We start from the raw sequence: 26,946 nt of genomic DNA on the forward strand, positions 1-26,946 counted from the left end.
AGTAGCTGCTGACCTCTTCTGTGCAGGTTTTGACTTCCTCTGGGTGTTGCTGTTGTGAGAGGGAAGGCTTCCCTGTACATCGAGGGTGGAGCACAGGACATGGCCAGCAGGGGGCGCTCAATAGATGTTGGCCAAATTTAAGAATGCCAGTTCTGAAAGGAGAAAAGGGAGTCCAAGAAAAGAAGCCAGCTTCCTGTGCTTTGGTGTTTTCCCCTATCATTTGGTCATTCTTTTCCCCTCTTGAAAGAGTCTCAACTGTGATAGATCATTCTGTGTAAAAACCTAGTTCTGAGCTTGTTGATAGAAGCCAGGTCTTCATGTGTGAAGGCCCTTGCCTAGTTCTGATTGTTCAAATGCATTAGCATTTTGAGGTGAAATATTAGCTAGTGACTAAATCTCTGCCTTGGCAACAGGAAAGTAATATGCTGCCGCTATTTAGAAGAGATGGGCTATTTTGAGAGCGCTCTTGATAAATAACTAGCAAACACCTAAAGTAAGCATTAATGGCAAACGCATGCGGCTGCAGCTCGTTCTGTGTATCTTCTTCTCCATGTCCTTTTGGTCTTATCATGCATCCTCAAATTGTCCCCTGTATCAGAGGCTCCTGCTAACCTGGGCACAACTCATAGAGTTCCCAAGAGCACAACCACTGCTCTTCACGCAGCTGCCACCACTTTAGCCTGTGCTGGATGACTTAGCCTACCCAGAAGCCCCCGCGGTAGGCTGCACTGTTGAAGGGTTCAGTTGCCCGTTGCCCTGAGTTTCACTGTAAGTCTCCCTTCTCTTCAAAAGCCATTGAGTGAGGCACCAGGCATATGGCACACTCTGAACTGAGACATCAGAACAGTTACTTTTTACTAGCTTTAAGTGTGAGCTGTAGGGTGTTAGGCAGACCCCATGAGTCTTGGAGATTTCAGTCAGTAGCTCGAGTTTCCAAAAGCAGTACAATGCTGAACTTTCACTTGGCTTTTAACAGTAGTTTTGGATCTGGGATTGCAGCTCAGTTGGCTGTGTTTGCCCTAGACTCTCCAGCACCATGTAAACAAGGCATGGTAGTCTGTACTAGAAATCCCAGCCCTTTGGATTGAGCTTCAGCTCCTTTGCAAATTGAAGGTCAGCCTAGACTACATGAGACTCTGCCTCAAACAGAAAGAAATAGTTCGTTCCGATGCTTGTCCCATAAACATGAAGACCTGAGTTTGGATCCCTAGAACCCATGTAAAAAACTGAGTTTGATGGCACACAGTCTGTAATTCTAACACTGAGGAGACAAAGACCAGTGGACCCTAGAGCTGACTGGCCTGTCAACTTAGCCGAATCGGGGTGCTCAAACTCTAGTGAGAGACCTGGTCTAAAATAATGAGGTGGAAAAATACAAAACAGCCCCTGGTGTTCTCCAACACATATGCGCACACACGTACACATACCACAAACTAAGTCAGTGTAGTTTTATGTCAAGGGTATAGAAGTTTTACATTTTATCACAAAAATAAACTATTAGTGTAGTTACAAATGCAATAAATTTTTACATTTTTCAGAAAGTTGGTTAAAACACATAAATTCTGTATTTAGCAGAAGTTGATTCTATACTTAACAGAATAGAAACTGTGGTTTTCGTAATTTATTATTGTGTGGATACATATAGCTAAGGGCACATGCATGGTCCATGTGTGGAGGTCTTTGCAGAGTCGGTTCTTTTTCTCTACCTTTATCCAGATCAAGAACTCAAACTCAGGTCACCAGACTTGCACGGCAAGTGCCTTTCCTTGAGCAGCCATTTTGTCCCTCCAGTCCTGTGTTTTAATCTGTTGGTCTCCCTACTCAGATTCTAGTGCCCCCAAGCTGTACAGCGTTCTCTCCCTCCTGACTCATCCAGTAGTCACCATGCCTGTTGAGTGAGTATTATATTAGAACATGGCCCCTTGTGCCTGCAGCACCCCCACTGCCTGCCTTCCCTCTCCTGTGCTGTATGGGCTGTCAGGTGTACGGTGGCTGAGGGCAAGCCCAGGCTGCATGGCATTGTCATAGCTGCTCATGTTCACAAGCAGAGTTGTCACCAAGTGTGGGAACCCACGCAGGAGTGTCGCAAGGAGGTGTGGAAGCGACACAACTTGGATTAAAGCAGAGAGTACCTGGCTCCCACAGCACCTGTCCTCATCCCGCTGCAGAGAGTGGGTTCAAGGGGAAGAAAGGGAGCAGGCAGGCGTCAGCTAATCTTTCTCCTGGGGGTCCAGGTGGACAAATTGGCAACCCCATTCACGGGTTTTTTTTTCCTTGTCCCCTTTGTATCATAAGAACTGCTAATCGGATCCATGCTGCTGCAACTGTGGTTAGTTATTAGCAGAATAAAGGCAGATTTCTTCAAAAGAACGGGTGGGGGAAACGACTGTACAAAATTGCAAGGTTGTTAGAATCTTAACCGCGCAGCAGTCGATCTCCCCCTTACTCTGAATTACACGCTGAATGCGAGCCTTTCATCTGTCACTGTACCCGGTTCTTCACAAGGCAGCCAAATAGTAAGCTGCTCAAACAAAAAGAAAGGAATCTTAGAAAGAGGAAAAATATTGAGGAGGAATAAGAATGGGTAAGAGAAGGGGGAAATTAGGTTTTGTTTCTGTTAATTTGTCCTGGTGAGAGAAATACAAACTGCCTGCTCTGTTTGCCCCCTCCCCCCACACACACATCAAAGCGAGGATTAGAGCAGATTTAGTGGGTGGCGCTTCTGCATTTCATGTCTGGAGTTGTGCGTGAGTCAGACTTGGACTACCCCTTGAAAATCTTTTTAAATCAACGTCACGATGCTACCTCACTGGGTGAGCAGCATTCTATCCAAGCATGTTCTTCACCCAGCCACCAATGCGCTTTTCCAAAGGCAGACTTGGAGTTGCACCCCAGCTGGAAAGCTTTTGAAAAGATTGTGTTTTGATGAGAGTACAATCCCATTTTCAGTATGGTAGTCTAGTCAGTTGCATGCATTGTTAGACACCCAAAGGAGTATCTCCCAAACTGACTCCCCAAGATAGACGTGGCCCCTGCTGATGCCGTCACACGGGGCCTTACTGAGGAAGCCGATAAGCATGCCTCCACATTTACCTTTTCTTCAATGGCCACTTGTTGTTTTCCAGACATACTTTTCATTCTTCCCCCAGTTACTGAGAGGAAAGAGCACAGAAACTGAACAAAGCTGGTGTGTAGAGTAATGCGACAGGGTGAGCCACAGGGCCTGTCAGCAGGAGAGGCCGCACCTCCCTTGAATCCCTGGTCACCAAGGCAGCCCAGACTAGAGTTGATCGTTTCATGCTGGACCTGACACGGAAAATACTCGGACTTGGTCGGCCCAAAGTCAGAGCCCCAAGTGGCCTAAGCGGTCAAATCGGCAGCCTGTGTTTGGCCTTCAAGTCTCAGGTTGAGTTTACCTCATGCCTTGCAAGGCCTTTGTAGTTTCTATGCCTCAGAATTTCGGTATGAAACTTTCCACACTGCAGGGCTCTGGGCATCAGATGACCAACTGTTAAACTGACTTCATGTTGCAAATGTAAAGTGGACTTTGGGAAGTTAAAAGGTGACAGGCCACAAGGACAGCTTCACAGGCAAAGGCGCTTGCTGCCCAGCCTGGTGGCTCCAGCTCAGGCCGCCTTACCCGCTCGCTGTAGGCAGAGAACCACTTCCTGCAAGTTGTCCCCCAACGGCCACATGTGCATTCTGGCACCTGTGCGCCCCCCAACCCAGACAGACACTAAATAAATAAATCAATAAAATGTGGGTTTTTTTTTTTAAAGATTAATAGGAAAGATTCTGTTTGAATCTAGAAGGCCAGTAAACAATGGTGTATTCTCACAATTTTTTTGTAATTGAGAAAAATAGCACTGCAAACCAAAGTGCAGGTGTCTGAGGGCGTCTGGCCAGAGCCTGGGTTCTTAGAGTCAGTGTGCAGCAGGCTTGCTGCTGCTCCCCGTCTGCCACATGATGAGCCTTCGTATCCAGTCAGCCTCAAGTCTAGCAAGTACCACAGAGCATCTTTCTTCCCTTCTTACTGCTGTGGCTGAAAGTCACCAACCTAAATGCACCCAGTGTTCAGCTTTTGAAACACTGAGATAGGTACTCAGTGTGGAAAATAAAGAAGTCTGAAGAATGGACAGACACTGACTGATTTTCTTCAGGAAATCCATTCTCCTCTTACAGTCTTCCTGCTGTATGAGTTTGGGCAAAGGAAAATGCAGAAGGCAAAAAAGGTCAGGTGAGATGGCTCAGTGGGCAAAGCTCCTGCCAGGCCTGAGGACCTAATCTGAAGCCAGAGCCCAGACAGTGGGGAGAGAGAACCAGTTCCTGGAAGTTGTCCTCTGACATGCGTCCTTGGAGCCTCTGCACATGTGTGCACGTGCGCGCGTACACACACGCACATACACACACACACACACACACACACACACACACACACATATACATGGGGGAGAGGGAGGAGCGGGGAGTAAGGTAGAACAGTGTCCAGATAAAGGCTTGTAACTTCTGAGACAAACTTGGAGTAGCTAGGGTTTGATATATAAAATGTCTTAACAGAACACCCCAAATAACAAACCCTGAGTATTCTTAATGATATTCTACCAGTAATCAAAAAGATTGCTCTTCTAATATCTGAAGTGATGGACAAATCACAGTAATCTGGGCAGTTTTGTTGGCTAGTCGCCTCTGAGGTTCTTAGCACACGTAGGTGCATAGTGACAAAGGCTTGAATTCTGTTGCAAACTCCTGGCTGGTGAGGCAGCTCAGCCAGGGGCACCTGCTACTAAGGTTGCTGCCGGAACTGATCCTTGGGACCTGCATAGTGGAAACAGAGAGTCAGCCTCTGCAAACTGTCTTTTAACTTCCAGACATGAGTCATGGAACATGTGTGTGGATATACATAAACTCACCCACTTACACATACATATTCACACACACACATGCATCCTCTCACACACACCACATACAAACACACACACACACACATAGATACACACACCCCTTACACATTCTCATTTGCTCTCTGTCTCTCTCTCTCTCTCTGGGGCTGGATGGTTTGTTTCCCCAAGGGTGCTATGATTCAGTTCTTGATCCTGTATGCTGTATGACTGGGGGAGACAAGAGCCCAAGGACGTCCTAGTACCCTCAATAGAGTTACCTTGACAGCCTGTTCACTGTGTTTATCTTCTGTCATCCCAGCACAACGCTGATCAGTCTAATATGCGCAGTGAGATCTCATCAATAGTTTATTTTCTATTTTGTTTGATCAAAGAGCTGAGAAAATAATTTAGCTCTTAGACCTGCCCTTACTGTGATTACCAAGGAGGTCTGAGTCTGCTGGAAGTCTGGCTTGCAGAGGTTTTAAACCAGGCTATTGTGTGACTTCTGGGAAAGGAGGAATAAGCATCGATTAACCCCAGAGAGGCTACCGACAACAGACCAAAGAAACGAGTCCACCAAGTGTAGCTCAGTGACCTAGTGAGCCTATGGAGGTGACTTGTAGGAGCATGGTGACTCAAAGGCAGCCGTGTCTCCAAAAAGCTCAACCCAGCGTGTCGGTGGCTCAGAAAAGTGGAATCCCTAGACCTCTATACACAGCTTGCGGGCGGCTCCATGGGGGATTTCCTCTCCCCCACAAATCCTTTACTGCTTTTTATAGCCTTGCAAAGGGGCCTTGTGAATCTTGGACCCTCGACACCAGGAGGCATCATTAGCTTTCTGAGTCTTCCCAGCCAGTGTGTCCTCCTTCCAACTGTACAGCACACTGCTGTGTTTACACAAGCCTCTGTGTTGAATATGGGAGGGAGGGCGTGGTGGGTTGCCTGGCCAGGCTGCTCTTGCTAAACACTACCTGATGTTTATTAGCCTTTCAGCACAACTGTCCTGCCTGCTTCTTACTTATAGAATCATTTATAAAGGGCCAGCTAACTGAGCCTGTGGGGCGATTCCAGGGCGTCACACAGTGTCATAAGTACAGTTCTATTTTTACCCCTTTATGTATCATCAGTGGCTGCTTTTAAACCATCCACAATCACTGAGTTAAGTAGTTGTGGCAGAGAACATATGGTCTGCAAAGCCTAAAATATTTACTATCTGCCAGTTTGTAAAAAAAAAAAAAATGGTTGCCTAATCCTGATTTAGAATAACAAGATAAAATTACATGATTACTGTTAACTCATAAAAATCTAATTAGCTATTAGTCTGAGTTTGCTTTCTGGAATAAGCAGCCATTTATTCGTTCGTCAACAAATATGTATTGAATGCTCACTGTGTGTCTGCTTCTGGAGATGTAGCGAAGAGTGACGCAAACAGGGCCCTGTTCTTGTGGGATTCACACTGTAGTGAGAGAGGAGTAAGTTGTAAACATGCGAGTATTAATCGCAGTGTCCGCTAGTGAGAACCATGCCTGTCGTAGTGACCGAGCCAGACCACTCCACACCTTGCTGCTCTGCAGCCGAGCTCCTGTATTAGCTGTCTCTCTTGCTGCTGGGACAAAATACTTACCAAAGCCACTTAAGAAGAGAAGGCTTTGTTCTGGCTCGAGTGGCTGGGAAGGCCTGGTGGCAGGAGCCTGAGGTGGCTGGTCACATGGCGTCCTCAACCAGGAAGCAGAGATGCATGCTGCCCAGTGCCTCTTCTGCTTTGTATTCAGTCCTGGGCCCCAGCCCCTCGAGTGTGCACCCACACTTAGGGTGGGGCTTCCCACTTCAGTCCATTTAATTTAGAAAACCCCTCGCAGACGTGCCCAGAGCCTGGTTTCTGTGATGATCAGAAAGAATCATATCAGCATCATGGCCACATAGATATTATTAACTAGCCCACTGCCTATAAAGCATGCTTACTAGACATGGGCCAATATGCCAAAATATACATATTAGCCATTTGTCTCTAAACTATGTATGAAGCCACAATATCTTGTTTATTATACTAAAAATACTTTATTGTCTGTTTTGCCTGCTTTTAATTAGAAAATTTACCCTCAAAATCTAGTTAGTATGGATTTAGAAAGGAAATGTACCAGAATCTGGTTGTATGTTAGCTAAATGGTGTTTATCCCAGAAAGTCTGAGTGGTTCAGTAGTAACACTTCTATTTATGTTATAGACCATGAAAATAAAATGTAAGGGGGAATGTAATCTTTAACAAAAATCCAATCCCCAGTCATGACTTTAAAAAGAGAAGGAAGCAGCAGTCAGTCATCAGGTGTAGGATGGACCGTTGGTTATATTGTGGACAACCTTGCAAGGCTTTTCTACGTAGGATACAAATGAGGCAAGGATGCGCTTCCATTAATATCAGCAGTGTAACAGAGAGAATTCAGTTAAAGACAGAAGAACAAGTATAGGGGGGAAAAAGCACTTTTTCTTCTTCTTCTGGAAAATACCAAATGGCGGATGACGCCAGTAGAGCGGAAGGACAAAGAGGACCCGGGGTCCCAGGATTAGGAGGCCGCAACAAATCCATATAGGATTTGTCAGTGGTCTTAGGTGCCACGGTTGTGGTTGAAGCCATGGCCCTAGTTGAGGCCTCAGGGCTCTTGGAGATAAAACCGAAGACAAGAATTGAATCCCTGTCACCAAGCTGGGCTGCCAGGTTAAGGACATGAAGATCAATCCCTGGAGGAGATCTACCTGTTCTCCTTGCCCACTAAGAAACCCGAGATTATTGACTTTTCCCGGGAGAGGCCATCATCTAGACTAAGCATTCCATTATCCCTGTGCGGAGAGGCTACTGGGGGAACAAGAGTGGTAAGTCTCAATGGTTCCGGTCAAAGTGACAGGCCGCTGTGCGCTCTGTTGGTGCGTCTCATCCCTGCCCCCAGAGGCACTGGCATAGTCTCTGCTCCTGTGCTCAAGAAGCTACTGATGATGGCTGGTACTGATGTCTGCTACATATCAGCCAGGGGCTGCACTCCCACCCAGAGCAACTGTGCCAATGCCACCTTTGATGCCATCTCTAAGACCTACTAACCTCTGGAAAGATTCTGTGTTCACCAAGTCTCCTTACTAGGAATTCACTGAGCATCTTGTGAAAACCCACATCAGAGTCTCTGTTCAGAGGATCCAGGTCCAGCTGCGGCTATCATATAAGGGTTTTTATACAAGAAAAATAAAATGAATTAAGTCTATTAAAAAATAAAGAAAGAAAAATAAAACTATCCCCCAGTACAGGTATTTTGATAGAGGGTCCAAAACTAGACTAGATATATGACAAATTTGTCAGTGAAATGATAGCCTGTCAAATCACTAGAGTAAGGGTGGGATTTTTTATGAGTGATTTATTTACATTGTATTCAGATAGATACTTGCCTGCATTTATGTAAGTATGCCCTGTGTGTGCCTAGGACCCGCAGAGGTTAGAAGATGACTTCACATCTGCAGGAACTGGAGTTTACAGGCCGGTGTGCGTGGGAGGGAGTGACTCTGCACGTTTTTAACTTTGACTTTAGAAGCAGCCCCCATGCCAGAGCACGTGCTGCCAGCCTGGTGAGCAAATGGAACAGCAACACTGTTAGATTTTTAATGTCTGTAATTTAAGAAAATTGGTTGATTTAGATCAATTTGAGTTTGTTTCTATTGGTGAGGTTATTGGTAAGAAGCTCAAATGTTCTCTAGTTTGGGACTGGAATTGGAGATGTGTATAGAAACTAGTCTTTATACATATAACATTGGCATATCAGTTCATGTGATACATGGGTTGGGATATGTCTGTCCTCTGGGAGAGCTAACAGCATTAGAATACCATTAACTGTGAGCCTCCCTGAAACCTGGAGCTAAGTCCTAGAGCTTGTCACCAGAAACAGGAACCAGGATTTCTAGAAGTGACAGACAAGACGATTCCAAGATGAGCCTGAAGCCTCTGGTGGTCCTAAAAAGAAGGCCGTATTTAGTGAGAAAAGGGAGACCTGGTAGTAGAGCCCAGGAACCAACTCTGGCGCCCACATCGGGAGAATCTGCCTCCGTTTCATCCAGCTCACAGCATGGCTCACTTCCTGTCGGTCACAGAAGTGCACTAGCTCCCCATAGCTGTGACAGATCCCACATGAGACAACAGGAGAAAAGGGGGCTGCTAGGCCTGCGTCTGGAAAGTTAGATGTGTGTTAAGGTGCCTGTTGCTTTGGGTCTAAGCTGGGTATTACATCATAATGGGAACACAGGCTAGAACATGGCTGCTCATTTGCTGGTGGCCAGGAAGCAAAAGAAAGAACAGGAGGCATGCATCTTAGGATTCCCTTATCAGCTGTTATCCCAGTAACCAGAGGCCTTTCTCAGAGTCCACCACTTTTCAGAAGTGCCATGGGTCAGAGACCAAGTCTTTAAAGCTTGAGTTTGGGAAATATAGAAATCTGGTTAACACACATGGAAGTCAAAGGGGAAATAGGGAGTCCCCATTAGCAGATAGAGATCCTTGTGGTAAACCTCATAGGCAGGAGCTTCTGATAGACGCTGAAAATAGCAGGTGAAAGTTTCAGGAGACATGAGACTCGGATAAACCTCAAAAGGGAAGTGAACGCCAGCCAGATCATGCAGTCCACATGAACAGAAATGGAACGTGTCAGTGTCCCGGCCCCATGATAGGGTGCACCGAGAAGGATGTGGTACTTCTAGCATGTCCTCGTTTTCAGTGATGCAAATGTCTCACCCTGACGGGGAAGCATCATACAAAACAACTCACTAGGACACTCCCAAAGGTCGAGATTATATATAAGGGGTCATGGAAGACTGGGGAACACTAAGGGGACAGTGGGGGACATGGCTAAAAGCAACGTTGGATGATCCTAGAAACAGGACATTTACTGGAAAAATTGACCAATTCAAATAAGGTCTGTAGATATATGCCTACATAATTACGTTATAGTTGCATAAGATGCATCCATGAGTTCTGGGTGTAAGGTGACAGTAGACTGTTCTTGGTGGCTCAACTAAACAAAAGTAGAAGCTAAGGTGACTTACTGGCGCCTCACTTTAAATTGCTGCACCTTTTTCCACAGAGGTGTTTGCTGTCAGCTAATAAATACGTAGGTGGGAATGGTGGGATTTGTTCTCATTTGCAGTGGTGGTGTCCTGTTGGGTTTTCCCATTGTGCTTATGTCATTACAGATACAGATGAGAGTGAAACCTGGGGCATAGCAAAGGGAGCAGCCTCTGGCTTTGAAATCTGGCTCAGATTGAATTATGGAGGTTGGAGTTCCTAAGTTTGACTTGTTTACCTTACATGGCCGTGTCCTCCTTTGAAATAATTACCAAACTCTGAAAGAGTTTACTTAAAACTAGCATATATAAAGCCCCACAGATTTGAAGGATTTACTTAATTCAGTTCATCAAAGGCTCTGGATTTCCTTCTGTGGCCTGTGGACACAGCGAGTTCTCCTGTGCTCCACTCCACATGTATGTTACTGCTGTAACAGTAGTTATGCAGTTGTCCCCGCATGCTCACAGGCATCACGGTTACATAATAGTCATGGAAGAGGCTAAGGAAAAGAGGGTGAAAGCAGGGAAACTGGCGTAAACTTTTTTCTTCAACATTAAACAGCTGGTTGTTTTGTTCAGAGGGTAAATTTAATGTGTGCATTCCTCGTTGCTATGAAGGGACATCACCCTTCCATTGCACTAGGTAGCCCACAGCAGTGGTTTATGTGGCGATGCTGTATACATGATGGCGTGAGTTTCTTGTAGCCTTTTATTTTTGCCTGGTGCATCGTAAGGGAGAGCAGTGCCTCAGGCATGCACAGTGGAAGCCATACTGCCCTGTGTTGACATAGAACTGCTGTTTGTTTTCTCAGTGTGAGCCTATGAGTCCAGCCTGTCATGCAGAAGCGAGCATTATAATGGAAGCGCTTACTGTCTTGCGGCAGCTCATTCCCCAGTGACGCTTTTAAAAGTCTGAGTTTGGCTGCAGAGTGCTTTAAATTTCTAAATGGACTATAGATTGGGGCCATGGGGCATTTCATTTCATAGGAAGCATGCAATCCGCAGTGACTACAAAGCAATTTTTGTAGATCTATAGCCGCGTCAATGACCAGTGTTTGCCCTTGGAGTTGTTTTAGACCAGAATGTTAAATGTTTTGACTGTACAGGTAATTATTTGGTATTAATATTAGGTTACTATGGATGCCTAAGATAATGCCAGTTGGTGCACACTGGGCTATTGTCAAGTCGTCTTTGTTATTGGGTGGCTCAAGGTATCTCCTGAGTGTGACAAACACTCAGAAATATGTACCAAGCTTTATGTTCTCTAAAAGTGGGGTGCTTAAGCCCCCCATAAGAACTTGAGGATTATTTTACAGTCATGCTTTCGTAACGTATTTCCTTCTACCTGCGGTGGAAATCATCCTCCTTCCATTTGCTATCCTGTGCAGGCATTATTATTAGAGTTACTCGTGGCAGTCCCCGCAGACTCCAAGAGATACATCGATGTGTGTCTTGCAACCTCCAGTGGCTTGAATTGGTGGATCTTGAGGTTTCTGTCTCTACTCAGCAGCGATTCTTGTCAGTAGTGTGTTTGGCTATGGGAGAACAGGACCTGTAGAATCAACACATAGTTAGTGTCCGCTGTCCTGATCACGTGACCACCACTCAGAGGAACACGAGGACATTGTGTGTGTGTTGGGGGCGTCTCTTTCATATTCATTGTAACAGAGGGATAAGGTAGAGCATGAAATAGCAATACCCCCATGCTGTGGGTGCTTGGGCCTTGAGGGTGATGTTAAATTCAATACTTTTGAATTCTGCCGTGTCTTTAGCCTTAGAAATGCATCTAAACCTCCGGGCCAGGAAGGGAGTTAATTGTGGTAAAGGACCTGCGTGATGCTTAGTTCAGAATTATACATCAAGCCTCCACGTGATTGGTGTCTGTCTCTTACCAATAAAATAAGTGTCTTTTTATTTTGTATTCTGAGGTGATGAGTTATTGTGTATTCTTCATGCAAAGGGAGGGAGGACAGAAAAGACGTGATTCTCACCTCAAGAAACTTGCATTATATGTGAAGAAATAATTGAATGAACATTAAATTACTGGGAATTAAATAAATGCTGTTGCTGTATTAGCAACAGAAATCAACAGTGGCGGGGCAGTGCCCCTCTTCAGTGCTAATATCCCTCCCGCTTTGTGTGTCTTAGTGAATCTCTGATTGCTTATTAGAAATTGATGTTACAATATTGATTGGCTATACCGGTGAGTGAATGCCAGCCGTTTTTCATTCTTATTCTGTGGGGCTGAGTTCAAACTCCAGAGCTAAGTTTGGCTGGCCGTCTTGGGTTTCTGGGATGTGGTGAAGGCTGTGTCGAATTGCAGCCACTGGTTGATTGCTCCGTGAGTTTGAAAAGCCATTCAGCAGTTTTTGCGTTTTTAAGCAGGTCTTTTGGTAAATATCTTTATCTGCTTCATATTACAGAGGAAAGAAGAAGTCCTTTGCTTTCTAAGCTTTCTTCTCTGCCTTTGTGATCACGAGAGTGAGCTGTTAACTGCATCTTGGTTTCTGTAGTCGCTGTATCAATCCTCAGTATAAAGCTGTTTCCCTCTTGTGTTTTACAGGCAGCCAGATGCCTCCCCAACCGCCAGGGAGCCAATCAGAATCCAGTTCCCATCCTGCCTTGAGCCAGTCACCAATGCCACAGGAAAGAGGTGAGTCTCGGGTCATCCCCAGCAGTCCCACTGTAGACAGGTGGATGAGGTCGCTCACCCACACAGATCGTGTTTCTTGTCAAACGAACACAAGTTTTCATGTAACAGAAATCATGAAGAGGAAGCTGTCTTTCTGATAGATTGGGTGACATTTGGCCAAGGGTGACTCAAGAGCCAAAGAATATGCATCGTGAAACATCATCTGTACACATTTTGAGAAACTAATGTCTACATTTGTGTGTATGTGTATGTGTACATGCACAAGTATGTGCTTATGTGTGTGCTCAATGTGTGTATGTGCATGTGTGCATGCACAAGTGTGTGCTTATGTGTGTGCTCATGTGTGTATGTGCATATGTGTGTGCATGTTCATGTATTTGCAAGTGTGTGCATCTGTACGTGTGTGAGTGTATGAGAGTTTGTGTGTCTGTGTGTGTAGAACAACAATTTTGACTGATCACTCATTCCTGTGGTGTTTTCCCACAGGTTTTAAGCACATAACAAGACCTTGTATAAAATCGTAAGGTCTTCAGACTGGGGTCCACTTGGAAGATCACATGGTTAGCTCTCTGGGGTAGACTGTAGAGTTCACATTGATTCCCTCACTAGAGGGTTGGTGGCACCCTGGTCAGAAAAGGAGCGCGTGCTTTCCTGATGCTTCAAAACAGATGTTGTCTTGTGTCTGCGATCTCTTCAGTGGCGTTACTGGGTGCTGCGTGTCACTCCATGGTGTGTTCATAACGCCTGGTGTCCCTTAGGCTTGTCCCTCAGTCCTCTTGTCCCAGGTGGGGAAGGTACTGTTGCTCCTGGGGGAGGGTAAGGAAAGCCAGTTTTAACCCAGGTTGGCGTAGAGAAGGGCTGAGCATCACCACTGGGCCAGGGGTGATTTTAACCTAGTTTCGTATGGACTGCTCTGTTTGTGGGTCAGGTGGGTTTTATCTTTTCCACATCGGCAGGTGTAGAGATACAGGTTCTGAGTGATGGTGCGCCTGGGTGCTTCTGGGAGAATGGTAGAGATGGCTTTGAAATTTTAAAGTGTATGTGAGCCATGTGTACTCATGAATCCCATTGCTGGGCCTGCCCCAGATTTCTCATCAGGAGGTTAGGGGGGCACAGTTTAGTCAGCATTGTTGACAAGAGCCCAGCTGTTGCCAGTGTGAGGGATGCAAAGGGGCTATGGTTCATTGGTCCTAGCTTACAGCTTGGGTCTGAAGTTGGGCCAGTGAGGTGGCAGTAAGAGGAATCTTTCCTGCACTGGGCACCTACCCACTCAGACCAGGCCAGCACTGAGCAGGACGTAGATAGCCCTTGTTTGGAGGCCCTAAAATAGTAAGCACAGCATACTAGGTAGCAGAGAGACGCCCTCACAGTCCCTCACAGCATTTTCCCAGCCCATAAAACTGGCGCGATTTGACAAGAGGAACACAGGCATAGACCTGACATCCGCGGGGACGCTGTATCCGGTCTGTTCGCAGGGCAGGCTGTAGGCATTTCCCCTGCAGAGGCATTATCGTGTTTGTCGTTCCCTTCCCTCTTCACGTTAGTGTGGTGTGGCCAATACGCTGGCTACCTGACAATTTGCGTGGTTGTGGCAACCATTTCCTTCAAGTAGCAAGTTCCTAATTAGTTTTATAAGTTGCTAGATCTTTTATGAGCATATTCCCTAAAACTTCCTTTTTCAAAAATAGCTCTTAAATTATGGGCTGACATAGAGGAGTTAATTTTCCTTTAAAAATAAGAAAGGGGGTTAAAAGAAAATAAGCTTCTTATTTGTTATAATTTTATAAGAAATGTTTGTTCTTAGCACCATTTGATACAATAGAATAAACACTTGTTTTACATATTTGATAGCTAGTATCTGTCTTCAGAATGTCTCCCTTTCAGACCCCAGGTGTTGTCAAGGCTCGGGGCTGAGATACGCACGCTGAGTGGCTTCCTTTCACATGTGCTGTGATGAGATGAGGGGAACCCTGAGCCCCAACTCTGCTCCTTGTGTGTGTTCTAGAGACACGTGCTGCCGCTCACGTCAAGGACTGTGTAAGCACTTACCTGAACACAGGCCCACACAAAGGTGCTCTAGGCAGTTTCTGAGCCCTACCTCAAGTCCCTGTGACACAGCAGTGTCCTGGAGCCAAGTCCCTCCGGGCTCATGATGTCGGATGAACTCATTTAGCTTTTTGTCCTGATATTATCCCTTCTGCTTGGCCTGCGTGTTCCTCATATCAACAAACAACATACCTGGTTTAAAAGAGGTTCACAAATGGCAAGGTCTCGCATGCATGGGTCTGAACAACTTTGGTATCTGCAGGCCGTTACGATGCTCACATACCCTCAAGGATGAGTTTCTGGGTTCTGCAGTCTCTGCTCCTTCCTCTCTGCTGATGGCTCTGTCAAAGGACGTTGGTCGTGAAGCCCTTTCCGCACATTGTACTTGGATGCAGATGGCCATGGCTCACTACAGCTGTCTCTTTCGTGCACACAAATGTGGCAGCATGGCTTCCAGAAAGGAGAGAGACGCTTTGATGCTGATTGGCAGTGATTCTCAGCCTCTAGGTCTCGACCCCTTAAGGGTCAAACGACCTTTTCACAGTGGTCGCCTATCAGACATCCTGCACGTCAGATACTTATATTACGGTTAATAACAGTAGCAGAATTACAGTTATGAAGTAGCAATGAACAGTGGCCGCAGCGTGAGGAACTGTATTAAAGGGTCCCGGCATTAGGAAGGTGAGAACCACCGTTGGGCGGGGCTCTCTCTACACTTTCACCTGTTTCCCAACTTAACACTCCATTGGCACTTCAGTGCCAAAGTGTTTACTAACTGAAGGATTCTTTTTAAAAACGGTTAAAACTTGAGTTTAATATTCTGCAATAACATGTATTTATCAGCTTTTGTTGGTGTGACAAAGATCTGATATAAGTAATTTGACAGGTGGAAAGGTTTGTTTTGGTTTGGGCTTTCAGAGGTTGTAGTCCAGGATCACCTGGCTCCATGGACTGGGCTGAGGTGAAGCGTCACAGAGAAGATGGCACACTGGAACGGTACTCCCCGAGACACCCGGGGAGCACAGATAGACGGGCTTCCTCCAGCCAAGCCCAGCTCCTTCCTAGCTCCCATCACTCCCAACACTACCATCAAACTAGGAATCTGTCCATGGATAAGTTACTGACTAACTCCGAGCCTTCGCGATCCAATTATGCAAACTGTGATTGTATCTACCATCTTAGGATCCAAGACCTCAACACAGGAGGCTTTGGGGGACATATCAAAGTTAAACTGTTCCTTATTCTTGTTTAAAACCAGCTCTTGCTGTAGAACCATGTTACCTCACACACAATAGGGGTAGCATGTTAGAAAACTGCCCAGAGGCGTTTAGACTGGCAGGAGCCTTGTTTCTTTATTTTTAGTGTGTACTTCTTAGACTTCCTAAAGAGCAATTTGAAAAACTTAATGTGTGGCCCATTTCTCAGGACGGCTTGGACTATGGAAGAGTCATCTGTGTAGATAAATAAGTATAATAAGTACTAACATTAAAGGGGTCACAGTTTTAAGCCCTAAAACACTGTAAACCTAATAAAACTAGTAAATGCTTTTCTGGTTTATTGGATTAGCAATTAGGTAAAAATATTGAAAGAAGCCTTATTTATTTTGATAGATGTAGAGAGGTCAAAATTAATTTTTTGCAAGCCTTTTAATTGAATCCCCTTTTAATTTTCACCGTGGTGTCTAGTTAAATATTCATGTTGCTGCTGGTGGCTTTCCGAAGGCACTAGAACTGGAGTCACAAAACCAACACAGCTGGTTTAACCCTTTTCATCTAGCGTGCCAGCAGGGACTTCCTTAGCGTAATCCCACAGTATCTGAATAATTAGAAGGTAGTAATGAGGATTTAATTAGTCCTTGAGATAGGTTGGAGCAGAACCCCTAAGAACTTTCCCTTTCGGACACGGACCGCAGGCAGCACTGACAGTGCCGCTAGCTGTGATGTGCTGGAAAATGTATTCTGTGGCTGGAGGCAGTTCTTTGGGGCCCTTGTGTGAGCATCAGATCAACACAGGAGGCATCCTGGGTGAAGTCTTCCAGAATTGTTGAGCAGCGCCCCAGCCTTCATTTTCTCTCCATGCCGACCTACATAGAGATCTCGTTTTCCTCTCCCTGTCCAGAAAGAGGAGTTGCCATAGCAGCATGAGTGCTAGCCATGCCTAACTGGGGACCACTCCTGCCCTGGCAGATACCAGCATCATCAAAATCCAATAAGTACAGCCAAGAGAAGAGCAGTAACAAAGTGTTGCCTTTTTATAAATTTCAAGTATTTTGTGTGGTCAGACACCATAGGGTCTTTGGCCATTTGTCAGCAGAATCACACAAAAAGAAACTTGGAATCTGATCTGCGCGGTGCTGTTTCTCAGTAACTGCATTTTATTAATTAAATTAGTCTGGTACCCAGGAAAGCATGTAACAGACCGGGGGCGGTACACATTGAGATGTGAACAGCTACAAAAGGAGAGTCAGAACTTAGGCAGTTAGGACCGGCCCTTTAGCGCTTAGGTGTCATCTTCCCAATCAGAGGTTTAGGTGTTAGTTTAGACTGGGTTAGGAAGGAGCGTCTCTATTGCTACCACATTCCTCTTCTATCCTTACAATGTTTCTCTTTACCAACTATTGGTGCGTATCAGCTTCTCTTCCAAGTGAGCAGACTTCCTCATCAGAATCGCAATCATGTATTGTATGGAAAAGGCCTTTCTCACACTTTGTATGTATGTTCATATTTGTGCACATGTGTGTACAGGTGCCTTTCTCAACAGCTCTACATCTTATATTTTGAGACAAGATCTACCAGTAGACATTGAACCTAGCGGTTTATCTCTACCAGCTGGTGAGGCAGAGAGTTCCGGCGGTCCACTGTTTCCACCTCCTTGGTAAGAGGACTACAGGCATGTGCTGGCACCCCTGGCTTCTTAAGTGGGTGCTAGAGACCCAAGCTCAGGGCACCTGAGCCATCTCCCCAGCTCCTTTCTTGTACTTTCTGGCGCCATGTGTTGGAAAGATTCTCTTGGAGTCTCTGTGGGTCCCTGAGCCCCTTGAACACACACACACCCAGATCTACTGTAAGTGCCCGGCACTCCCAGACCAGCAGTCCGTCAGTGTTCGTGCCATTCAGCACAAGTCTCCCGAGCAGAGAACCAAGAGAGGTATGTGCCGCACGCCTCCTGCCATCAGTGTGTCTCCTCCGGCATTGTGGGGGCATCTGGAGTCTGCACGTCTCATTTCTGTCTCTAACCCTGACAGAAGCATCTCCAGCTGAGCCTGTGGCACCCTGTCCTGGAGACCTCACATCTAGACCCTGTCGCTGATTGCCATCCTACCTCACCATTCTCTTAGATTCTGAAGATATTTACATGGAAATAAGTAAAAACTTTAAAGTTCCCAATATCATGCCTGGTTTCAAAGTGATAACTATCCCAAAAGCTGATTTGTAAATTGTTGGGTTTTTTTTTAAGTTTCTTCAGAATGTTGATTGACCTAATTTCTAATTTTAGTTCATCTTTTTATTACTTCTTTCATCTGCAGTCTGTCTGTCTTCTTCGTTTTGGAGATTAACTGTGATCCTAGCGTTTCTCCTTCCCTTCTCCTTCTGCCCTCCCATGCACCTTCCTGTTCTCTTATTCGTGAGTTTTTTTTTTTAAAGATTTATTTATTGTGTATACAACATTCTGCCTCCATGTATGCCCACACGCCAGAAGAGGGCGCCAGATCTCATTACAGATGGTTGTGAGCCACCATGTGGTTGCTGGGAATTGAACTCAAGACCTCTGGAAGAGCAGCTAGTGCTCTTAACCACTGAGCCATCTCTCCAGCCCCTCGTGAGTTTTTTTATTAATTGTTATGACACATTTTCATATACATGTGTTTTCAAGGCTGACCCGTTTGTATTAGATAACCAGTTGGTATACTCTTCCCTGGGGTAGACTATGTCTCCTGTTCCCAGACTTCCTATAATTCTTTCTGCAGGGTTGAGGCCTCGTAGGCTTTCCCCTAACCACTTTAGCGTGTGTATGTTGTTGTTCTTGTATTGCCCATGTTTGGCTAGTCTTTCTGGTGAGACTCGATGGGTGTGGCTTCTGATATTTCTCAGAGACACGGTTGTACAGCAAACTCTGATCCTCTGGTTCTTAGAATCTTTCCATCCCTTCCTCTTCTGCGATCCCTGAACTAATCTAACTTGCTGTGTCCCTTGGAACTGGATTTCCAGTCTGCGTTTGATTGGTTGTGGTTTTCTATAATGGTCTGTCTGCTGCAGAGAGAAGTTTTCTTGGTGAGGGTTGAAAGCTATACTTACCTGTGGGCATGGGGACAAATATTTATAGAGTGTAGTTAGGGACTGTGGTAAAGTGGTGGCCGTAGGTCCTCTGAGATCCATGGCATTACTAGCTCTGGATAGCTGGCTGGGTTTACAGTACCAGGCATGATTTCCCTCTTATTTGACAGAACTCCTGAACTGTCAAAAACAGATCAGCATGTTTGTGCTAAAATCAGAGGCAGCCAAGAGGAGGGTAAGGAATGGGAAGTGGATTTGGTGTTAGTTCTGATGGGGGAACCTGCAGAGAAAGGCCGCCGCCTGCCTCTGGTTCTCCACTTTGAGACTGACAGTAAGCCTACCCACACTGGGAAGTTCCATGGATGCGCTGGTTATTGGGGGGGGGGGGATGTTCTGTACTCCTTCCTAGCTCCTTCTATATCTAAGGAGAAACTGCCATTAGCAGCAGCCCCCATCTCCTCCAAAAGCAATTGATTAGCCTCTGCTCTTACTGAAGGATTCCTTCTTATGACCTGCAAAATATGACAGTAAACTCAAATGGGAGGTTGCTTACAAGAGATGATGTCTGGACCTCATTCTAAAGAGCTTTCTGATCTGAACCTCTGGACTTGGCCTCTAAGAAAGTATGTATCACAGAAAGTTGGGAAAACATTACATACAGGAAAACTCAGTATTCACTGGCGAGTGTCAGTTTGACTCCTAGGGTGTTTTAGAGGAGACATGGTGCTGACGAGTGTCTTTACTCTTAGGGTGTTTAGAGGAGACAGTGCTGACGAGTGTCTTTACTCTTAGGGTGTTTATAGAGGAGACATGGTGCTGTTGAGTGTCTTTACTCTTAGGGTGTTTATAGAGGAGACATGGTGCTGTTGAGTGTCTTTACTCTTAGGGTGTTTAGAGGAGACATGGTGCTGTCAGTCCATCAGCTCCTCGCTGCCCAGGAATTGTGCATGTGACAGTTGTCTCTCAGTGCAAGCATCTGAGAATGTCTGGATCTTGGTAAATTCAGTATTGTATATTGCATAAAATGTGTTTTCCTCCTTATCCTTTTGTGTTCCCTACCTCGGTGAAAGACCTTTTTTTTTTTTTTTTTGCCTTTAATCCCAAGCCAGAAAGCTAAATCACCCCGACCTGGGTCTCCCTCTGAGTAGTCATGGGGTTCCAGTAGCTCCTCCATTTACCAGCTCCCCACATGAGCTGAGCAGGTCTGTCTTTCTGTTGAAGGTCCTTCTCTGAGCAGCCTTGTCTTCTCTTTCCGGCCTCTCTCCACACCCTGTCTCACAGTTTGCTACAACATTAACCCTGTCTTAGAAGCTCTGTGTACACTGACTGACTGGTCTATGAGCCGCCGGGCTCTTCTTGCCTGGCTCTCACCTAATAGTCAGGTCCAGATCACTGACCCGTGTTAACTTTCAGAGTCACTGTTTGCCAGAGGTGAATGAAGAGGCCCCTGCATGCTGCCTCCCACCCCGTCCACCATTGGTTGAATGTCACAGGCTGAGGCTGGCAACTCTTGGCCACTCACAGGTGGGTAACACGGGGCATCATAAGCTAGAGCTCCATGGAGGCCAGGACCGTGGTCTCCTCCACCTCAGATTCCAGTGTTTCTTGTCCTATGTCCAGACTCTCCTTTTCATCTGCAGGTGCTGAGGGAGCAGAAGATCTGGGTTTTAAGTTTTAAGTGGCAAACTTAACCATTAATTTAATGATTTTGTGACCTTGGACCTTTGGTGAAATCTGCTTCCTCATACATAAAACGAAGGTTGGAGTGTCCTTGGGACACAGTGTGCATGCAGTTGGAGGGGACCTTGTCTCTGAAGTGGTGAGCACAGGGCATTGTTATTAATAAGATGAGCATCATTCGGGTCGCTGGGATGAGATGGGTTGGAGCCGCAGAGAGTGCTGTTTGTATCTCTAGATGTGATTAAGAGTGCGCAGGGTGCCGTGGCCATCCACTCCTTTGCTTCTTTCAGCCCAGCAACGCACTTACCCTCACGGCCTCAACTCAGAAGACAACTTTGGCAGTAGACATTTGCGTGGAGAAAGACTGAATGTTTTGTCCCCATCTACCAGCTGGGTAATCAGTCTGACCCTCCCCTGGCTCTAATTTACCCGGTGATAGATGATGTCAGTTTGGATGTAAGTCAGCAGCTGAGAGCGAGTGGGGTGGGCAGGGGCAGCCTGGTGGCTGCTGTGGGGCCTGCGTGTGAAACTCCACAGTAGCGGGGAAGGAGAAAGAGCGATTCTGCCAGTTAACCTAATGGCACAGCTGGCGCAACACAGGGGGCCTGGGTTAAAGCCTTGAATGGGTCATTAGTTCCCGTCTTCCTCGGAGCAGTTCATGTGGTGAAGAAAAGCGGGCAGGCAGATAAACACTGAAGATATTAAAATGGGAGCAGAATGCTTCTTACGGCCCATTTTTCTCTCCAGATAGGAATGTGACACCTATTTGTGAGTGTGATGGTCATGTCTGCCTTTCTCGTGGAGACACAGTGCTGAGGTGGTGCCGCCTGTGACCACTGTGACACACACGTGTGTGACATCTCCTATTGAACTGGCTCACAGAAACAAGGAATTCTGAGGCGGTTTTTGTTTGTTTTTTTGTTGTTGTTTTTGTTGTTTTATTTAGCAGATCCAGCCTGAAAATAGATTGTCCCTGTGCCAAAGGAAAAGCATGTTTGTGTTTTGGTGCCTTCTGGAGCTTTGTGTGTCTTACAAGTGCTCTTGTAGTTCTCAGCAACTGACCGCCTTTGGTGAAGCAGTTGAATAGAGTGTGACTGGGGCCTGGCTCTGCTGCGTGAGCCTGGTGCTCGCCTCGGTTCCTCTGCTGCGCCAGCCTGGTGCTCGCCTCGGTTCCCCTCCTGTAGGACAAACCATTACTGGGTTCTTACTTGACCCCCTTTCTCCAACAGTCTTTGCAGAGTTTTCTGTTGGATACATAAATCACGGATAGACCCTGGTTAAGAATCCTTCACGTTTAGCTTTTCACACATAAGACGACACTGAAGAGAACACTGGGAAGTCCGTGTCTCCACACCTTCAGAACATCCTAGTGGGTTGCTATCCATTATGTTCTGGTTGTCATGTCATTGCTGTCCACCGATGCTTGCGGCCCTGAGGTTAGAAAAGCTGCAGCCCGTTCTCGCTCTTCATGTGGAATGTCTGTTCAGGCTCTTGACAGGAAGTACTCATTCTAATTCTCCTCCCCTCTACCCGTCACCCACTTGAGTCATGAGCCACCCAAGCTGGTCAGGCATGGAATGGCTGGAGATTGGCGGGCTTGTCTTGTCTGACCCACATATTGTGGTCTACCAGTTATTTCTAGAACCAGCCATTTGGAAGGGGTCTGTGCTTTCTGGATATTGAAGTCAGCTCTGGCTGACTATGGAAAGAGAACTCAACAAACAGGCCCTAGGGCCACTGCAGGCCAGAGGTGCTTGGGGACAGCATTCCACCTGGGGGAAGTAACCACTTACAGGGACCTAGAGTGTGGTTTGCTTCACTAGTGAATAGGTTGTAGTGGAGCCTGGCAAAGGGATGGGTTTGTGGCCGGAGGTAAATGGTAGGTTATCTGTAAGTTCCTGAGGAGTTTGTATCTGTCTCTTACAAGCATCTTGTGTGCATGCGTCAGCTCTTCGTTTCATTTCCTTACATAAGGGAGGTGCAGTTGTCAGAAATGGTGTCAGACAGACTCCCATGTGGCAGCTCCACATTTTAGCCTGGGTTTTCTGACTGGGTTTTCCACGGTCTTCATGGCTGCAGGCACAGTGGAGCTGGGCAGAGGGGTACACTGGCACATGCTTAGGTGGTGGGGACAGCTGTGCTTTCTGCCCTATTCAGCACCCAGTCTTCTCCTGTCGGTTGCTCCTTCTCACGACAGCCTTCCCTTGGGAAGGACTCTCTGAACACAAGGCAAGAAGTGGCCAACCCTGCTCTATACAGTAGAGGTACAGGGCTTTGGATGGAGCTGTCCCATGAGTCACTCTGGGTATGTGTGTTTGCTCCAGCTGCACACCCGGCACTGCCTGGGCAGATGAGAAAGGAGGCCTTAAGCCGCAGTGCTCACAGTCTGTGGGAGAGCCAGTTACAGGAACAGATCACCGTGTCAGCATGCTGGCTACTCTAGCGCAGAGGTCATGCATGCTGCTGGCCACGCATGAGAAGCCTTATGTCCTACAACGCCAAGGGTGGTGACAGGTGGGACCATAAGGGTGGGAGTCCCTGAGGATAAAGGTGCAAGGCCTTTTGGCACAATACAAAAAGGAGGACACTAAGCAGTTTATCTAGTGAGTTTCTCTTCCCATCTGACTGCAGATTGCACATAGTAGGGATAAAGCTTGTTTTGTGAGCCAAAGGGCACATGAATAAATAAAACACATGCACATGCTACTGCACACATCAGTGATGGTAAAAAATAGCTCTTACAAACTGTGTGTTGTGTATTTAAATCCATAAGTAGCACAGGATCTCATCTTTTCCTCTAAAAAGGTTCTTTTTCTTCTTTAGTTGATGAAGGCTAGAGTAGAATGGGGCCTGCAGGTAGATTTGTGTAACATTGTCATGAACCTAGATACCAGCTTGGTGGCTTAGGTTGGTGCTCACACAATGAATAAGTGTTGGTAGGCTCACTGTCAGGCAATAACTGCCTTGTATAGCATCCACGGGGCTCTTCAGCACAGAAGTGCGCTTTCATGTACACTTTCCCTGCTTGACTCTCAGAATGATCCCATGGCCCAGGGAAAGAAAGCCTGTTCTGCCCCATGTGGATGCTCACAGTGTCCCATGCCCTGCGCCGCATGGGTGCTCACAGTCACCCGTGCCCTGTGTGGATGCTCACGGTCTCCCGTGGCAGAGGCAGGTCAGAGGCTGTGCATCTTTCCTGGCCTGCTCAGGTTTCTCCCTCCTAAAGAGCATGATTTCCGTGACTGTTCTCATTTGCAGTGTGAGAAAGCAGGTGTTTGTGAGGAATGTAGCTGTGTACGGTCCCAGAGGCAGTTCATTTACGTAGGAAACTCCTTGTGTGTGAGAGAGACATGTAAGTTTTATCTTCATGGGCATTTCTAATAAACATTCTTCTGTATAATACAGATAATTGCCTTGGTCCCACATTTGCATTTCCTCCTGCTAGATGCTTGGTTGGGACATGTGATTCTTTACTACATACGGTGGCTCGGTGCAGAGGCTTTTCATCCTATACTCTCTAAGCTTCCCTTGCTAGAAAGTCTGGCTTGTAGCGAGCGACACTTCACACCTTGTACAAGTACAGCTGTGTTCTCTCAGCTGTCAGGTTTTCTCTTCTCCACTGTCACAAACTGCCATTCTGTAATAACTTCCTAAAAGCAAAATACAAGCAAATAAACAGTAACACCATAAATAGGCAGAAACATTTTTACTGAAATTTGATTTTTTTTCCTTTTGAGGGAGAAGAAATGCTTATAATACCCATTTCCTTCTGTGAAGATTTAAAATAATAGCGAAAACAATTTAATGACCAAGTCCAAAGAACTTGCAGGCACAGCCCCTCCCCCAGGAGACAACAAATATGTCTGACTGAAATGACGGAGAGCTAACTAGAGCTGGCGTGCTGGGCCACTGTCGAGCCCCTAAGATGAGAAGGGGCATGCAGAGCTTAAGAGACTAGTTGGCGTCTACACAGCAGACCTTGACACCAAACTAGCCCCCAACCATGCTGCCGTGACCCAGACCACGCTCCTGCTGACCACTTGGGGACAGGCTAGTTGCTCTTAGTGGTGTTTATTGGGAGCTGATGGGGCTAGGTCTTCTTATGGTGGCTTTCTCCTCACAGTATGTCTGTCCCCACATCACAAATGGGGAAACATATCCTAAGTATGTACATGCTGTTCTAGATTTAGATAGAGGGGAAATACCTCTTTCTCAAGCAACTTCTGCTCACTTTTCACCAATCTCTTTAGAAGATGATGTCAGTATTCCGTAACTGTTTAAAGATTGAACGCCCTGGTGCCTGGGAGTATAACTCAGTGGTATACGCCTATCATGCACCAGGTCCCAGGTCCTAGTCCCAGCACTTCGGGGGAGGGGAGGGACTAGAAGTAGGATTCCTGCTGGTGGCCAGCTGTGAGTCTATATCGACTGATATATCACCGTGTGAGTCTCTGGCTGGCCTTGTCACTCTAAACACCGCTCCCCTTCAGTCCTTTCTTTATTCTGCACATTGCAGCAGCATTAGCTTGAAAAGTGTGCCAGGTCCTGTCCCTTTGCTATCGTGGAATCATCTGGCCAGTGCTGGTATTCGAACCAAGAGTCCAGCTCTCTGCAGAGCGCAGGGCAGGCTGTAAGTCTGTGCATTTGGGAGGTCGCTGCTGTCTGCAGGAGACTGTCAGAAGACAGTAGCTGATGCGTACAGACGACAGGAGCACGGGATCCTAAAGGAGCCCGGAGCAGCATTCATTCCGATTCACTTACGAGAAGAAAAGTAGAAAGTGCAGCGCAGCTGCACACTGTAGAGCTCCTGAAGAGCGCACCGAAGCAGTGGCTGCCCTAGCAGGAGACTCTGGTGGGAAGCAGAACAAGTGGGTCGCTTCCCAGGACATGCCTTTCCCAAACCCCTTGGAACGTGTACACGCCTGAGTCCCCAGGTGGTAAGCATCAGCTTATCCTTTGTTAATGGATGCTGTGTCCGGAGTCAAAAGGCATCCTTGGTGATGTGTAGACCAGGAATTCACCTTTCATCTTGCAGGACTCTCCCATGCTGACTCTATTGAACCTTACAGGAGTCTTTAAGAGGAGGCAACTGGGGCCCCAGAGAAATTATGTAAAATTGCAAGTATAGTAGCATTGCAATAAATTCATTTGCATATCTAACCAACTAGATTCTGAACTGAGGACACAAACCCTGGGAGCAGGCTTTCTGTCCCCAGCCCGGCACAGTTAGTTGGTGATTGCTGAGATAAAGTTCTCTACTCGAGCACGGACACCTGCACAGTTGAGGGACAGCTGAATTCTGAAAGGGCCAGCATGGCAGCGCTAACCAGCCACGAGGGAAGCGGTCGCACACAGCCCCGTGGAGCTGAAGCGCCTTTTCTGTTAGCCAGGACACTGTCTGAAAACCTGGAGGATTTCCGAGGAAAGCTCGGATACAGCTTCGTGGAACATCTGAAGATGCAGTCATTTAGAGTAATGCCAGTGCCCTGATTCCCGCTTGTTTTCAGATTGGCAAAGCAAACATTTTCTCTGATGATTTCTATCTAGGAGCTGCCAATTGAGCCCAATTTCATAAGATTCCTTTTTATAAATAAATTAGATGGATAATAAGAAGCTCTCCTCGCTTTCGCTGTATGTCTCTAGGCAGAAGCCGTGTTAGGAGAGCTCATTTTGTTCTCAGGAAATGTAAGCCCCGGCCTCCGATACCTGGTGGTTTTGCTTTCCTGCACTTTCCTGCCTTCCTGCTGGCCTGTCTTTCCCTGCAGCTCTGAACAGGCACACCTGCCTCTCCCCAGCCAGAGTCCCCACTGAGGAACGTGAGCATTCTCCCCCAACACGCTTGCGATGGCGACCTGTCTCAGGTTGCCTTTTGTCAGTGTGCTACTTTGAACACATACTTCTGTTGGCCTAGGCTGCTCAAGGGGGTATTGCTAACTTTGTATTTCTGCAGAATTTAAGCATGTGGTTTCTTGGTGCATTTAAAATGCCTGTTTATCAAGAACCTACTGTGTTATGCTCGGCAGCATCTTGGACATCCGTCCAGTTATTCAGGAAGCAGTTTGGGTCGGGTGTGGTACTGCCCGTTTTGCACCTCAGCAGAGTTTTCAACTTCCACCCTTGAATCTGCTCTGCCAGCCACGGTACCACCTGTGTGTGATGCCAGCCACAGTCCCACCTGTGTGTGACTCCCAGTACAGGGAGTACACCAGATGTGTGCTGTCCAGGGAGATCCAGCCTGCATTGGGTCCTAAAAAGGTGTGGGATGCATCCCGTGTGCCACAGACAGGCTGAGGTGTTGAGTGAGACGTGATCTTTGGTTTTTG

General features: G+C 46.6%; 1 protein-coding gene across 4 annotated transcripts in view; it reads left to right on the top strand.

Moving 5' to 3' along the window:
• Arid1b (AT-rich interaction domain 1B) overlaps positions 1-26,946 on the top strand; it is a 355,383-nt gene that overhangs the window by 265,946 nt on the left and 62,491 nt on the right. For all 4 annotated transcript variants that reach the window (XM_050135732.1, XM_050135733.1, XM_050135731.1 and 1 more), the window contains one exon: positions 12,534-12,623. In XM_050135732.1, coding sequence (XP_049991689.1) covers positions 12,534-12,623 — 90 coding nt within the window. The remainder of the gene's footprint in view (positions 1-12,533; positions 12,624-26,946) is intronic.

Source organism: Alexandromys fortis, unplaced genomic scaffold (assembly GCF_014885135.2).
Source record: "Alexandromys fortis isolate MF-2015 unplaced genomic scaffold, M_Fortis_MF-2015_v1.1 scaffold_23, whole genome shotgun sequence".
Lineage (NCBI taxonomy): Eukaryota > Metazoa > Chordata > Mammalia > Rodentia > Cricetidae > Alexandromys > Alexandromys fortis.